Source organism: Parasteatoda tepidariorum, chromosome 4 (assembly GCF_043381705.1).
Source record: "Parasteatoda tepidariorum isolate YZ-2023 chromosome 4, CAS_Ptep_4.0, whole genome shotgun sequence".
Taxonomy (NCBI): Eukaryota; Metazoa; Arthropoda; class Arachnida; order Araneae; family Theridiidae; genus Parasteatoda; species Parasteatoda tepidariorum.
The window spans coordinates 59,035,343-59,051,413 of NC_092207.1; the positions used below are offsets into that span (position 1 = coordinate 59,035,343).

Below are 16,071 nucleotides of genomic sequence, written 5' to 3' on the forward strand. Positions count from 1 at the left end.
ATTTTGTGTTTAGTGTTAAAAAAAATTTCCTGAAGTTTTGTTACGAGTAACTCATATGCTACTTGCATTGTTTTGATTGGGCAAAAATATGTTTCAAATGTCAATTTTCTAACTTCATTTTGAAACCTTAAAAGTTTTACCGCATTGAAGTTTACAAGGTCACCTACGGTGGTTCAAGAAATGGTTATCAATGGTTAAGTACTCTTACTGCTTACGGAAAGAAAAATATTAATTGTAATGAATTTGTAACGAAGAAAACTTTCCTAATTGAAAGATACCAAAAACTGACTCAGATAAGAATTGAATTTATATTGTTTTTTATGCAAGCGAATGACGTGCCGCATTTTCCCTTCATTTTTTAAAATCCTTCGAAAATGAGAAAAATTATGACAGTGTTTTCTGAAAGGATTAGAGACACAAAACACCATCATTTCCATCACTAAACATTTATAATTGAAAATGCATAATTTAAGTTTAAAATTCTCCCGGTACGTATATGTTTTTAAGTTGAAGTCTCTAAAACGAGAAACTAACCACAACATGTATTACGTCGTATATTTATCACTACCTTTTAATATTCAAATTTGTTTCACTAACTTTTAGATTATCGTCAACTTTTAATATTGAATTGTCCATTAATAATATCGTGTAATTTCCGAAATGATTAGGAAAAAAAATCTTTGTTATATGATTGGTATAGGCTAACAATTGAAAATTTTCCTTTTACTTTAAATTTCCCTTACTTTTGATAAACAATTATACCCTACTTTCATTCTGCTCATGTGCTAGTACGGGCAGTGGTGAACTGAGCTCAGTAATTGCTTCAATTATAACCCCCACTCTTATGAGCATGTAAATAGCGTTTCTAATAGGTTCAAAACCTCCAGAAAAAAGAAAGCCTCAGCACGGATCGATTTAATAGTCCGACAGAACGAGCATAAACTGCGCAGTGGGTGAAAAATAAGAAAGATGTCATTACGTTCGGGATACTAAGCTGCGCAGTGGTGGTAATACGTTTAGACTACTAAAGGATAAAAGTTCTTGTTTATGGTAACCCTGGCTGAGGTCTTCTCTTTTGTAGGAAGCATTAATAGGTTGCTCTTCTAATTCTTCTCATCCACCTGCAAGGATGCAATTTATAATAATCTAGAACTATTCTGGAGACTATCTACAAGGGTTAAACCTACAAGCTAAGGGTTGAAACTGGCCAAGAATAATATATCGAAATATATTATTGTCTTTTTATGCCATTATTAAATTTGAGATATTATTGCTTTGAGCGCAGTTTACCACTATTTAAGAAGGGATAAGATGTTAGAAGAGCAGTTCACTAGGTTTTAGAAAACCATTAAAGCAATCCAGTATCACCGGCTAGTAAATGTCTCTGACGAGAGGCGGCAACACGTATACTAATTCACCCCCATAAGAAACCACACGTATCTCCGAATTCTCAACGACTTCCAAAAAAAAAAAAAAAAAAAAAAAAAAAAAAAAAAGACAAAAAAAATGTAGATTATTAGTTTTTAATCCTGAAATCAATTTATATTGCTGAAAAGCTTACAAAGCTCTTTCCAAATTCAAAAAGAAAGAAAAAAAAAGAGATTAGATCTGCTAATTGCATTTTCCGGCTTAATATATCAATCAATAATATTTTTATTTATTAATTTATAAAAGTTTTTTACTTGGATGCTTTTTTATTGAAATGACCAATATTTATGTTGTGAAGCATCCATTGTATTGAATGTAAAAAATAGCACCTGAAAAATACTTTTTTTCTTTCAGCGCACATTTCGTGAGATTTGGTACCTTCAAGAATTTCACAATCATCCCAACATCATCACATTACTGGAAGTGGTTAAAGCGAGAAATGACAAAGACATTTATTTGATATTCCACTACATGGGTAAATATGTATAGAAAAAAGGAACTATTATCTCTGCTAAAGTATACTTCCTTCTCGAGAGAATAACTATTGTGTTTCTTTTCTGTTCTATATTCTCTTTTGTTCTGTGAGCGTAATTATCATCATGAATTACGCACACGTCTGGATTTTATGTTATCAGATGAATTTTATGTCTATATAGTTGTTTCATGAACAAACTGAATAGGTGATAGACTACTACAGCGTTTCTTTTTTTTCCATTTAAAGGATTGTTTTGATTATTCAAAAATTAATTTCTTGTTATGTTTATATTAAATAAAGCTTCGCGATATTTTTATTTATATAATCGAAAATAGTTTTGTCAAACTATCTAATGCTCTTTACCCTTTGAAGCAGAATTTTTTTACATCGTTTTGTATTAATTTAGATCAAAATAAGTGAAAAAAGTTATATTCAGAAATTTAATAACTTATGGTTATGAAATAAAGGCCGGGATAGTCAGGTTGGTAGGGTGCTGGACTCACGTTCGTGAGAACAGGAGTTCGAATCCAGCCGGCCAAAGACTCCCCGTGTAGTAAATGGAAACTGCTGCATGTTAAATCAGTCGGATCACAAAGTCCTCCACGTTCCCATAACAAATTATACCTCTGGGGTAAAGGGTTGGAGATTGATCGTTCTCTGGTTCAGATCAAAATTACGATCTGCGGATGGAGGAATTGATTTATGAATCAATCAATTCCACCCTGTAAAAGCGTGAGTGTGGCACAAGTCGAAACCTTCATCTTTTTCTACATCATCGTCGAGACACGGCTCACTTCTAAGCAATATTTTCTCAAATTTGCACTTATTTAGATCTAAGAGAAACAGTAATTCATCATTGAAATTAATTTATTTAATTTATAAAACCAATTATTGATAAATATTTGAATATGAATGAAAAAGAAAAAAAAAATTTCGAACTACTTTCATTGGACTTTATTTTTTAGTACAAATATAATTCCGATAATCTAACTGATTTTTTAGTAACTATTTTTTAATGTTTTTTGATAATTAAAAAATAACCAAAATATATTTTGCTTGTTATTAGAGCACCACAAAAAATATATATAGAAGGGCACCTGTGTCCCGTCTGCGTCAAAGGGTTAATAAGGAAAAATAAAGACATGCTTCAGTTGCTATTATTCTAATGGGTCATTTACTGAAAAAGCATTTTTGTCATCTGATATCAATAAAGAAAATTAAAAATGTCTAAATTAATATAAATTCGTAATAGACTTTAATAAAACTTAAACATTAAGATTGTATAGTAGGTAAAAAAAATTATTAAATTTACTATTCAAAACTTATCCACAAATAGAGGACAGCTACTCCTCATTGTTTCCCAAATTTTCAGGATTACAGTTAGTGAAAAAATAAATAAATAATCTCAATAAATACTATTTTCGAATAATAATCTATTCGAACGAAAAAAAAATTTAAAAAATTTTTTAATTTGAAACAACAAAAGAAAAAAATAGATACTTAATACTTATCGGTTTTATCGACCATGTTCGACTTTTTCAATTCAAAAAAGTTAAGATAAATTCTTAACAAATTTATTTCGTAAAAAATTTATTCCAGAATAGATAACTCGAAATTAAATTTTCAAAATTTAAAAAATGAGGCGCGTACATGAAAAAACATCGTCAGTTGTATTAAAAATTTTCCATTGCAACAACCTTTCATTGCATTTGCCACTCTAATACTCTTTACCCTTTGCCTTTCTAATATTCTCTTATTTTTTAAGATGCTTAATTAATCATGTTCTGTTACACTTTTAAGTATTTAATTTAATCTTGAGATCATCATGTGCAGTTTATTATTTAAATATTAAACAAAAATTCAAAATAAATATTATACTGAAATTCAAATACATTCAGCGAAATTAAATATTGCCCTGCAACTCTAACATTTAAATTAATCTACTTCCGTTAAGTTTGTTTTATAACGCATTTTGTTATTTATTATCAGATCCCTCGTATTCTGAGAACAGCTTACGTAAGGAATTTTTATTGATACACCCGATGATTTTAACAGTAGTAAAAGTCATACCGGTAACTGTTTATCTTTGAACAGATGTCCGGGTGTCGAAACTTTTAGTTTCGATTGTATTGGTTTTGCTCTTCTTTACGAGGGAAATAAAAAAAAAGGATGAACATTTTTTTTAAACGATATGACAAAGCACGCGTATAATACAGAATTAGGAATAATACTGATAAGTTCTAATTTCTAGAGTTATTATTAAACTATCAAGTATTCAGATATCGCTTGTCCNAGAGAGAGAGAGAGAGAGAGAGAGAGAGATATTATGTGTTTTGAAAATATGTGAAATAATTCTATAAGTCAACTTAAAAAAATTGCTGAATTAAGGAAAAATATAAATTTATTTTTGCGTACAGAACAAATATTAAGATATTATACTATTGCATAAAGTATCTGCATTTGGTGCCTATCAACAAAATATACAGAGCAATTCAAAGTAGACTTTCAAACTTTGAAGTAAACGTAATAAGTCCTTGTTAATTTTTGTAACTTGTACTAAATAGTGCAGTAAAATTAAGCTTTATTTGCAGAAAAATTGCTACCTGCAAACTCCCTTACTCTCCTTTGTAAGCTTTCCCCTTTTTTGTAGGAAATGAGGGTAATTTGAGGAGGAGAATTGCATTTTTTAAAAAAAAATCAGCTATTGTTTCTGGTGTAATTTTCACACTGAGTTGAATGAGACAAATCCTGATAAAATCGAACTAATAGTATAGAAGGTCTTATGTACAAAAAGTACAAATTTGAATTTTTTACGCAACTGATATTGCAAATGTGTCATTGTTTCTGATGCATTTTTCCCAAACTGAACTGAATGATTTTATACACTAGTTAATAAAACAAATAGTTTAAAAGTTGCAAGCGTTTTCATATATATAAAATACTATTTTTGACATGACGTATGTACAGTTTTAACATTGCTATCCAGAAAATATCCGAAGATATAAGGTTATTTTTCGATGTAATTTTTCATTTTTTTTAACGATAATTAAACACGAATCAAAAAGACTACTATTTTAAAAGTCAAAATAGGTTTATTCTGTATAAAAGAAAGTACTATTTTTGAATTGTACTTATTATGATGATAACCTGTATAACTTTACAACTATTAATCCTATCAGCTCGAATTTTATCACATTCAAACCAGTGTAAAAATTTTCCTCGAAAAATGTACCTTACATGTTCAGATAGCCTCTAATAAAAAAGGTACATACATAAGTTGCGTCAAAAGTAGAACTTTTTATACTGATATACGCTTGCAACTTTTGCAATTCATTTGACTCAGCGTAAAAGAATACACGGTAACAATGTTTCACTAGATTAGATAACAATATCACATGCGTAAATAAGTATAAGTACAAATTTGTACTTGAAGCCTTTATAACTTCTAAACTATTATTCCGATCGTCTCGGGATTAGTTTCATTCAAATCAGCTTGAAACAATATATCGGAAGCAATACCTCACTTGCTCGTCTAGAAGAAATTCAATTCTCCCCTTTAATCACTCTCATTTCTCTAAAAAAAAAAGGGAAAACGTACAGAGGGGAGTTTTCAGGTATCATTTATAATAACATAACAAAGTTTTTTTTGTCAAAAAATACCTCGGGAGTTAATTCTCGAAAAGTCCCACTTTTTTCTGTAATAATTATTGGACTAACAAGTCTTAACTGTCGAGCAATTTTTTAAACGTAAGACTTTTTATTTTTTTGCTGCACACTTGCTTGTAAATGCTTAGGTTCTTTATATGGGGGATAAATCTATGCCTTTACTGACGTAATTCGGGGTAGATAAAACTCACAGTTTACCTTACAAGCAGTTCCTCAAATATGTTTCTGCTATGCTGGGTGTAAATTGACTATTGTATGGATATCTTAGCACGAATGATTTGAGGGATGTTTTTCAAGTTCGACTGTGATATTTATCTCACCGAACTGCGACAAGACAAAGACTGACTGAAGAATTTTATGACAAACAATTGCGAGAAAAAAAAATCTTTGCGTAGAAAACAACATTTGTTTAGATTTAGAACATGTACAAATAACAGAACTTTCTATTTTATATATATGTTACATCAAAGTTAGAAACATAATTTTGAGTCACTCTTATGCTATGCCTATTGTTACTTAATGTCATGCAGATCACCCTCTTTTTCCTCACTAAACTATATTGCTGTTATAAAATATTTTATTGGTTAACCATAATTTTATGGGTTTTATTCTAATCTTATCTGAACATTCACAGAGACGGACCTACATCAGCTGATTAAGAAGGGTACATTAAGGGAAGAATGGAAGCATGGATTCATTATATTCCAGCTATTATCTGCTCTAGCATATATTCATTCAGCCAATGTCATCCACAGAGACATCAAGGTAAATGTGAACAAGGTGATAAACATAATTGTAACAGGGAGGGAGCTGTACCATGTATCGGTGTTAGATTTGAGTGGTTCTTTGGTACCAATATTGAAAAATAAATAAAATATCTCATAAATTCAACTCATATGTTGTAAGACGACAATTGGGATAAAGTTTTTGGATTATTAAATATTTCAATAAAATAAACATCGGAGAAATAAATACATTTTACTAAACTATTATTTTATTAGTTTAAAGATGATAAAAATGGGATCGCAGATTTAGAAGGAAGACATAAGAATTGGTCTGTTGATTCTATTTCTTACGGCGAATTTTTTCAACAAATCGAAAAGGGGACACCACTCTGCACTATGAATATTAGAAAGCATTTTCACAAAGGATAAAAAATCATGGAATATTCTATTCATCCACGGGGAAGAATGCCGCACCTATTCCTCGTAATATAATGTAATAATAATAATAATAATACAAAATCAGTACCAAATTTAAAATAAATTAAATCAGTACCAAAATTCCTCATAATTTGGGATCTTTGATAAAAAAGAATTACTTGGGTTATTTTCCTTATAAATATTAGATTTAATCCAGTAAACTAGAAGGTTAGATAGATTTTAATTGGAATTTTTGTATTATTCTTAATACTTGATTCCAAAACTACATTGCAATAAAAAAATTTAATATTTTAATTGGTTATTTAATATTTAATTATGAACATTAATTATTTAATATTTAATTATAAATATTAACATTTAATATTTTAACAAGGCTTGGTATTTTGATGTTAAACATTACTAAATTTCATGCCATTTTGTCATTAATAATTTTTATTCTTTTAATAAATTGATTAAAAATGCGATTTTAAAAAGTGACTTTCTCAAACATTTACAGCCTTCAAATGTATTGATGAATCATAGATGTGAACTGAAACTTGCTGATTTCGGTCTTGCTCGGTCATTGGAACTAATTGGAGATAGTCCTTCTGATCCTACTCTAACAGAGTATGTTGCCACCAGATGGTACAGGGCACCAGAGATTCTACTAGGTTCAAAGAGGTAAGTGCAAAGGTAGCTATTCTAAAAATATCCATCTAAAGTAGTGACTCTAAAAATATTCATCTAAAGCAATGAATCTAAAAGTACCCATCTAAAGTAGTGATTCTAAAAATATTCATCTAAAATAGTGATTTTTAAATTACCGATCTAAAGTAGTGATTCTTAAACCCCTAAATTAACAAGCATATTCAGGGCTTTAGTGACTCTAAGACTATCCATCTAAAGTATTGATTCTAAAAATATCCACCAAAGTAGTAATTCTAAAAGTAGCCATTTATAATCTAAAATTATAATTCTCAAAGAATAGCCAGGTTAGTAAGAAGTTGGGTCCATGTCCAAGGGGTTCGATCCTCGCCGGCCGAGTAGTAACTGATGCACGTTAAATCTGTCGGGTTACAAAGACATCCATGTTCCCATAACAAATCAATACCTCTCGGGGAGGTATTCATTTGTTCATTCTCTGGTTCAGGTCAAAATTACGATCTGTGGATGTATGAATGAGTCCGCCCTATAAATGGGCTGTGACGTGTGTGTGTGTGTGTGAAGTCGTATTCTTGGCCATAGATGGCGCCACTTAAAAACAAAAAACGCACCCTCTGCCTTAAATTAGCTTGGTTTCACCAAGCAGGCTTGCTAATCTTGGCAATTAGCATTAGAAACAACAACAACATAATTCTCAAATAATTAATAGTTTATGAGAGTTTCTATATTACGTTACATGTTAAGAATAGGATTGATTTGGATTTAACGCATCGCATGTAAAATAAATTATAAAAAATATTGCTATAATTCATAACTGAACAAATATTGAAAAACGATAAATTAGCTTAACTGTTCTTGTAAAGGTGTTGAGATCATTAAAAATTCTTTCCCGTAGTACCTTTCAATTCGAAATTAAACTCTGATGTTAATGGTTTTTCTTGGAAAAAAGTTAATGAATCTATCCGATTTTGAGCTATTTAATGAGAACTACAATAAAAAAAAATATTAACAAAATTCATTTAAACTGGCTAATAAATGTGATAGGCGTCCCACTAAGCATATTTAGGTTGAAAGGAAACCGTAATTTAAAGCTGTTATTCTGAATCACGCGACACAAGTCACGTGATGCCCTACATCAGCAAGACTACACGCAATCTGAGGCATTGTGCCATTGTCTTAGTTTTAAACTCACAAGAGAATAAAAAATATTTAACGCCTAAGAAAAGTCGATTTCATTTTATTTTTTCAGCAAGAGTAAATTTAAAAACTAAAAATTAGTTTTCCCGGAAGAAGTATAACAATTTATCTAAAACTTTTATGACCTTTAAGTCCTTGGAATTAAAGAAAAATATATGTAGCATTTTTTTTAGAGAATAAAAAAGCTTCAGCAGAAAATAGATTTAACGTGTTATCGAGCTAATTTTGTTAACCTAATTAATGAGAGTCGCTGTGGCTCAGGGGGTAGAGCGTTCGCCTTTCAATGATGTAAACCTGTTTCGAATCCCAGCGATGGCTGGTCGATACGAATTCCGCACCCGGCTTGCACCGACCTCAGTGCTGACGTAAAAACATGTTCAGTGGTAGACGGATCATGGGTTAGAGTCCCCTTGCCGTCAAACTAACTGTGTGAGGTTTTCGGGGTCTTCCTCAACATGTAACGCAAATGTGAGTTAGTTCTTTCAAAAAATCCTCCACGAAGGCAATATTTCTCCCAATACTTGATCCATGAGTTCCCTTGTCTTCTGGATTGGGTTCAAAATTACAAGGCTACGGAGTTGAACATTGGTAGTCGTGAACCCAAAATTGGGTCGGTGGTTCAACGACGGTTATAAACCTAATTAATAAATAAAATTTCCTTTTGATTTTTTATACTAATATTAGATAATTAAACCACCTGGAAAATTTCTTAAGAAAACTGTGTTTGAAAGTGTTTTGTTTTAGTTGAAAATTTGTACTTAAAAAAAACAATCAATGCAAAAATGCTTTGAAGGGGGGTCTCAAAATTCGTGAAATTAAAAAGGATCAATACTTAAAATTGTGTGAGATACTAAGAAGAAAAAAGTATTCTTACAATTATATTAACTAAAATAATTGATGAATGTAAATAAATTAATAATTTTCTTCTTGACACTGCTGAAAACTAGTACTTCAGAGTCGGAACTCGGAAACAAAATTGCTGCATTATCAACCTGTTCTTGTTCGTAGAATTAAAAGAAATTAATACATGAAAATTACTTAGGTCAAATTTATCCTATTATGTATTTTTAGAGTAGTCTTTGAAAAGGGACGCTGGACATTATTGAGTAAACATAAGATTCACCATCAATGCTGGTGATCAAGCGGAGGTCAGAAGTATCAGCACACTGTTAAAAATGTTAGTGTATTTTAACACCAAAAATGGTGGTAACTATTTTACTCCGAAAGTGGTGTTGTGAAACACCAGAAATAATTTTCGGTACACTGTAGAAAAAAGTAGTATCCACCATATTTGGTGCTAAGATAAACGAAACAAAAATTAGCAGTGCATGTAGTAGTATTTTTTATTTATTTTTTCTCTGATACAGTTTATTTATTTATTTATTCATTTTTTGTGTGTTGACTTATTGATAACACATATTTTCATGCACATGAAATCCATTTAGAAATTTTATTGGAAGAGGATTTTGTTTAAAAAAAAGCAAGAGCATTTTTAGTAACATATTTGCACTAGTTCTTTCAAGCAATAGTTATTTTTTCAATTGTAATTTTTTTACCTGATGACTATAGTTCGGTATTCAAATTTGTAACTAAAATACAAAACTGTTACAAATTATTACAGTACATTTACTATTACATTTTTAAGTACAAAACTATAGGTATCGCTCAAAAAATTTCATAAAATTGACAAATTAACAATTGTTGGTCAAATTTAGAGCGAATATATTTCTAAAAATGTTCTTGGTTTTTAAACGGATTGGTTTTTAAACAGATTTTTTTTTGCTTTTTTTTTTGCAATGAAGCTATTAAATTGATTCTAACGCTTATGAAAATATGTGTTGCCCATAACCAAGCACAAACAAAATGAATCAATAAATTAAATAAACTATAATAGTGAAACGTAAACAAAAAATGTGGCTACATGCACTGTAAAACAATTTCTGTTTGTCAGAACACTTAGAATTGTTGCAGCTGCAATTTTACTATGTATAATCAAATATCAAAAACAATTCTTGGTATCATAAAACACCAGGATTGTTTCTTTACACCACTGCTGGTGTAATAACAATAGAATGCGATACACATAAGAGTCAGTAATGTTAGTTTAGGATGCATGCACACACTAATTCTTAAAGTAAAATTGGTTAAAAAATCAAACATTGCTGGCAAGATAACAACAAACTGACATCATCTCGTACTCGATTGTAATCAATCTACTGACGGTATACAAAGTATGCCTAAAACAGTATTTTCAAAAGCGAAAATAATTCACGAATGGTGCATGATGTGAAAATGCACGAGCTAATCATTCTCAATTATTCACTTTTAAATTAAATATAATTTGGGTACTAATTATTTTTTAAGTGACTTTTAAAATATTTTCGTTTTAATCAGCAAACAGTATAATTAAAATAAAAGATATAGATCTAAACCTTATTTTTTAAAAATGAAAATTACTCTAAACTAGCAAGTGATGCAAAAAAGAATAAAAAAAAGAAAGGGGAAAAAAAGGAAATTAAGGAGAAATCCAATACAATTCATAGAAATAAATGTTACTTTTGAGGTACGGAAGTTATTAAAAACAGTAACATTGCAGAATTCTCCGATGCGATAATTTAAAATAATAATAATGAAACTTAAAGTAATAATAATTAAACTAATATTGACGTATGGTAAAATACGCAATTAAATGCTTTAAAATAAGAATGTATTCTTTTTCGTACAACAGTAAAATAATGAAATTACGAACAACTAAGAGGCTCCAATTCCATTTATTTTTTGAAGACTGAAGTTAAAAACATATAATTCTTGAAACGTTTCTCTCTACAAAATTCTAAATATATATTAAAAATAATAAATAAATATTAAAAATTATGTTTTACGAGATATTATCTTTCTATAAACAAATCTAATAGTTTAGGGTAAAAATTGTTCAATTCTCTTAAAACGTTCTCGAAATGTGGCGAAATTCTTTAGAAATAAAATGAACATTAAGAGGTCCAAACTTTGAACTGCACTCCTGACCAAACTATTGTGACCATATTTCCCAGATTGCAACCACTCTCTATATTTTGAGAAGAAATCCAAATCCATCGCAAAAAGGTATGTTTATTCAAAGAAAGTACGTTTTTGTATCTGATTTCGTAACGAAAAATAACGTCTGCTCTTACTAATTAGTATATGTGAGGTCACCCCCTTAAACCATTAAGATTGAGTCTCAGTATTTAAAAATCCGATCATTTGATCAAAAGTTATTCAAGGTGTTTCGGTTATTTATGTATTTATTATATATATATATATATTTTTTTTGCGCACTGTACATACACAAGAATAAATTTTAAATCAGTTTGAAGATACAATAGGATTCAAATAAACTGAATTAAATAATACGATGATGTTTTCTTTAGTAGATATCGTTTTCATTAGATGTTTTATGTTTCATTCTCATGTCTGCCCACTCACTTGATATTTCAGTTCTTTGTACCAGTATGAAAAAGAAATTATACCACTTTTTTAGCCAGATATGCGTTTATATAACATAGATAGTAAGTATGGCATTCATTGTCCATTTTTTCCCAGGTATACGAAGGGGGTGGATATTTGGAGTGTGGGCTGCATCATGGGGGAGGTGATCAGCGGAAAACCCCTCTTTCCAGGTACTTCCACTCTGAATCAAGTAGAAAGGATCATGGCTGCACTACCTCATCCTATGCAATCAGGTTAGTTATTGTATCCTATATTATATTAGAATCCTAAGTTCATTTTTTTCAAAAATCAACTAGGGCATTTGTTTTCTTTTGAGGCAATATGAAACGGAAGAAAGGAAAATATTACGAAGTGCACAGTTGAAAAATTGGTTCTAGCCTAAAAACAATTTAGTCTCCCGATCTTAAAAATCTCTATTTCTTAAATATTTTAAAATACAAATTTTTTTTTTCTTTCTTGTAGATAATTTAATTGAGAGCTCGCTCATTTAGGTTATTTTCCTTGCTTACTTTTCTATACATTTTTTTCCTTGATTTATTTATAATGCCTTGTTTTATAAGAACTGAAAAACTATATTAACTTTCGACAGTTTTGTAACACTTGTGAAAAATAAATAAAACTTATCTCCTTTTCTATAAAATGGTTAATCAGTTTTAAGACATTACAGATTTAACGCATATGGGTCACCGGTGTCTCTTTCCTATTTTTTCCCTACGATCTAATTACAAGTAAAAATATATTTTTGTATTTTTTTTAATTATGAAAAAGTCTAATACTTATTAAAAAAAAATTTAGATTATCGAATTATACTTGTACTAAATTATATTTATGCTATTATTTTTGTACTAAAATATAAAATTAAAAAAGTTTGATAGTAAGTTTTTTCTTCATGTTCAAAAATTTCGTAATAATTGACTCGTAAATTAAAGAAATATTAATGATGAATAACTGTTTCTCTTAGATCTAAATAACTGCAAAAAAGTGCAAATTTGAAAAATTATTTTTTGGAAGTGAGCAGCATTTGGAAGATTTTACCTTTAACGCAGAAAAAGTTTTCTGTGTTTCATTCTGTATTTCATAAGCATAAATTATAAAAAAGTTAAACACAATATTTTTCATTTATTTTAACCTAAATTCAAAATTCATCATTTTAACCTAAATTTATTTTAACCAAAATAAGGAAAAAAGTTGGAAAAATATGTTTCATAAAAATTCTGCGTTAAAGAGTTAACGATGACGAAGCGAATACGGAGGAGTAGCTTTAGTTGAAAGCATCAGTGTGGTGACAATACAAATTTTTAAACTATTCCCCCAAACCAAATTTTTTTTTTCTGAAAAAAATCTCATTTTGGGGATACATTAGAATACGAAAAAAAGAAGCGGCAATTCTTCAAACGCATTTAATGCTTGAAATTGGTTAATAAGAAATAACTTAGACAATATACCTAATTTCAATGCTTATCAAAATATCACAGTCAAACTTTCAAGCAAACATGAAAAGATTACTACTTGTAACCTATTAAAAAAATTTTCAATTAACAATTCAGGCAAGACAATTATTAACAAGAAATAAGTTAATAAGTATTTTTCATACGTAACATTTTTCTTTTCTCTTTTTTTAAATAAAAAAAGCTAATAGTTTGAAAGAATATTGGTAAGAGCATGCTAGGAATGGACATTCAATGCTTTCAAGCAATTTCACAAAACTAAAATTTTCAAACTAGCTGATACAGCATTTAACGAACCAGTGAATCAAGTCGAGTTTACAACTTTGCTTTAAGATATTTTTTTAGAATTCAGCAAAAATGCTTTTTTTTTCTCCCCGAACAGTTGCCATCGCCAGTTGATATTTTGTTGTTCATAAACCAGTAAATTGTAATTTTTTAGTTTATAAATTATCCAATCAGCAGGGGTGAAAAGCAGCTTTGATGCAGTATGTATGCATTTTTTACAAACCTTTTTTTCCACACGACACAAAGAGATCTAATTCTTTTAATTATATTATTCATTGATATCATTACTTAATTATCTTTAATTCAATATAATTAACTTGCGTTTTGTTTCAGACATAGACAGTCTTTGTACAGGTTACGCAGCCTTTGTTTTAGGACGAGCTGCCAACAAGTAATAATAAAACCTCTTATTGCCATTTTCATTTGAACTATTTAATAAAATAAAATGAATGCTTCATTTTATTTTTTTCTTTATAGACCAAAAAGACTTCTAAGAAATATACTTCTGGGTTGTACAAACGACGCTCAAGACTTGCTCTCAAAGCTTTTAACATTAAATCCAAATCGGCGCCTAACAGCTAAAGATGGGTTAGAGCACCCTTATATTTCAAGGTAAATCAATACTAAAATATCTATTCAACTATATGAATTATGTTTCATAAATTAATTATTAATTCATGTATAAATTTCATGAGTGTTAATTAAAATAATGTAAGCAAAAATCGATTTTAAAAAGTACTTCGATTGAGATTTTGTTGATTTCGAAATAACTATTTGTGAAAGTAAGCCTTGTTGATTTTAATAGGTATCATTCTCAGACAACGCCAAGAGAACTCAGCAATGCGATACCTCCTTTGTGTGACGATACAAAATTGTCTGTTGAGCAATACAGGGACAAGCTATACGAGGTAAGTTTTTATTTCCCGAAATAAGAACAATATCGGAAAACTGACTAAATGAATTACATATCGATACATCTCACCCTTTTATGCGTTCTCAATAAGTAGAAAAATTACATGATATGATGATTAACACTAGAACGACTAAAATACCTATATTGCCCAAAAGCAGTCAAAATGACTGCATTGTGAAAGAATAACTAATGCATAATGAAATTTGTTTAAAATTAATTTTTAATATTATTTTCACTTATATAACAAGTTATTAGTAAATATTAACAATAAAAAATTATATGTTGTACAAAAAGTCACAAAATTGTGTTTCTAATTGAAATTAAAAAGCAGTCAAAATGACTTCCTCGGACAATCTAGTGTTAAGGTTAATTAGGTTCCCGACATCCCCAAATATGGATATGCGGAAAAAATTTTCAACTTGTCGCCGTGGCAGTCTACCGCACGCGTATTGACAAAACATACCGTAGATTGTAAACGTGGCGATTGCAGGTGGAGTTGGCGATGGATTACGCGTAAATGTGGTGGGAGAACGAAATTACATTAACCTAAGCAGTGTAATTCGATATTTTCTTCTTCTCCTCGACTAGCCATTATGAATAAAAATAACTCATTAATTCCTTTTAGCAGAGAAAATAAAAAAGAAAATAACACCTTTTTATTGTCAGGATCACTTTACAAATACACTGTATTCATATTTTATTAAGCGCTATAATTTATATTTTATAAAACGATCTAGTTTTTTGATAAAACAGATTCAATTTTTTAATTTTTTTTACAAGAATTGTGTTTGCGAAGAAATAAAAATAATTTATTAATGAACCAATCACAAAAAATAACGTAACATTTTAATACTATGTTTTATTGAAACGCTATTTTGAAGAATTAATTCTATTTAACTTTTATTGTAAGAAAACATAACCTGTTTTATTTTAGTGATATTTTCTATGAAATCAATATTCTCTATAAAAGAATAATGTAAGCTTTTTTATAAAGATTATTTTTTTAGAAATTAACAAAGACATATTATTTACTAGAAAAAAAATAGAGTATTCAAAAATGTTATCACGCTTTAAAGTAATAGTTTCTTGTAAACGAAATAATCAATATTTTTAAAATAAAGTTTGAAAGCGTTTGTTTCATTACTAGAAGCATTCATTATAAAAAAATATATATTAAATTACTTTTTTGCATAATTTTATGAAATAACTTTTTTTTGGAATGAGATGAGATTTTAAACTTTGTGAAAAATTGATTCAATTCCTTAATATATATAAAAGTCGGTAAATACTTCATTCATTATGGAGGTCATAGATAACTTGATACCTTTTCAATATAAGAATAATAAATGCAATTAATAGAAAATGCAC

At 29.2% G+C, this 16,071-nt stretch overlaps 1 protein-coding gene across 1 annotated transcript in view; it reads left to right on the forward strand.

Annotated features, from left to right (window-relative positions):
- Positions 1-16,071, forward strand: part of LOC107441333 (Extracellularly regulated kinase 7) — a 28,359-nt gene that overhangs the window by 6,164 nt on the left and 6,124 nt on the right. Inside the window, exons 3-9 of the mRNA XM_043057425.2 lie at positions 1,783-1,903; positions 6,204-6,334; positions 7,229-7,392; positions 12,151-12,290; positions 14,124-14,181; positions 14,268-14,402; positions 14,596-14,698. Of these exons, the coding sequence (XP_042913359.1) occupies positions 1,783-1,903; positions 6,204-6,334; positions 7,229-7,392; positions 12,151-12,290; positions 14,124-14,181; positions 14,268-14,402; positions 14,596-14,698 (852 nt within the window). The remainder of the gene's footprint in view (positions 1-1,782; positions 1,904-6,203; positions 6,335-7,228; positions 7,393-12,150; positions 12,291-14,123; positions 14,182-14,267; positions 14,403-14,595; positions 14,699-16,071) is intronic.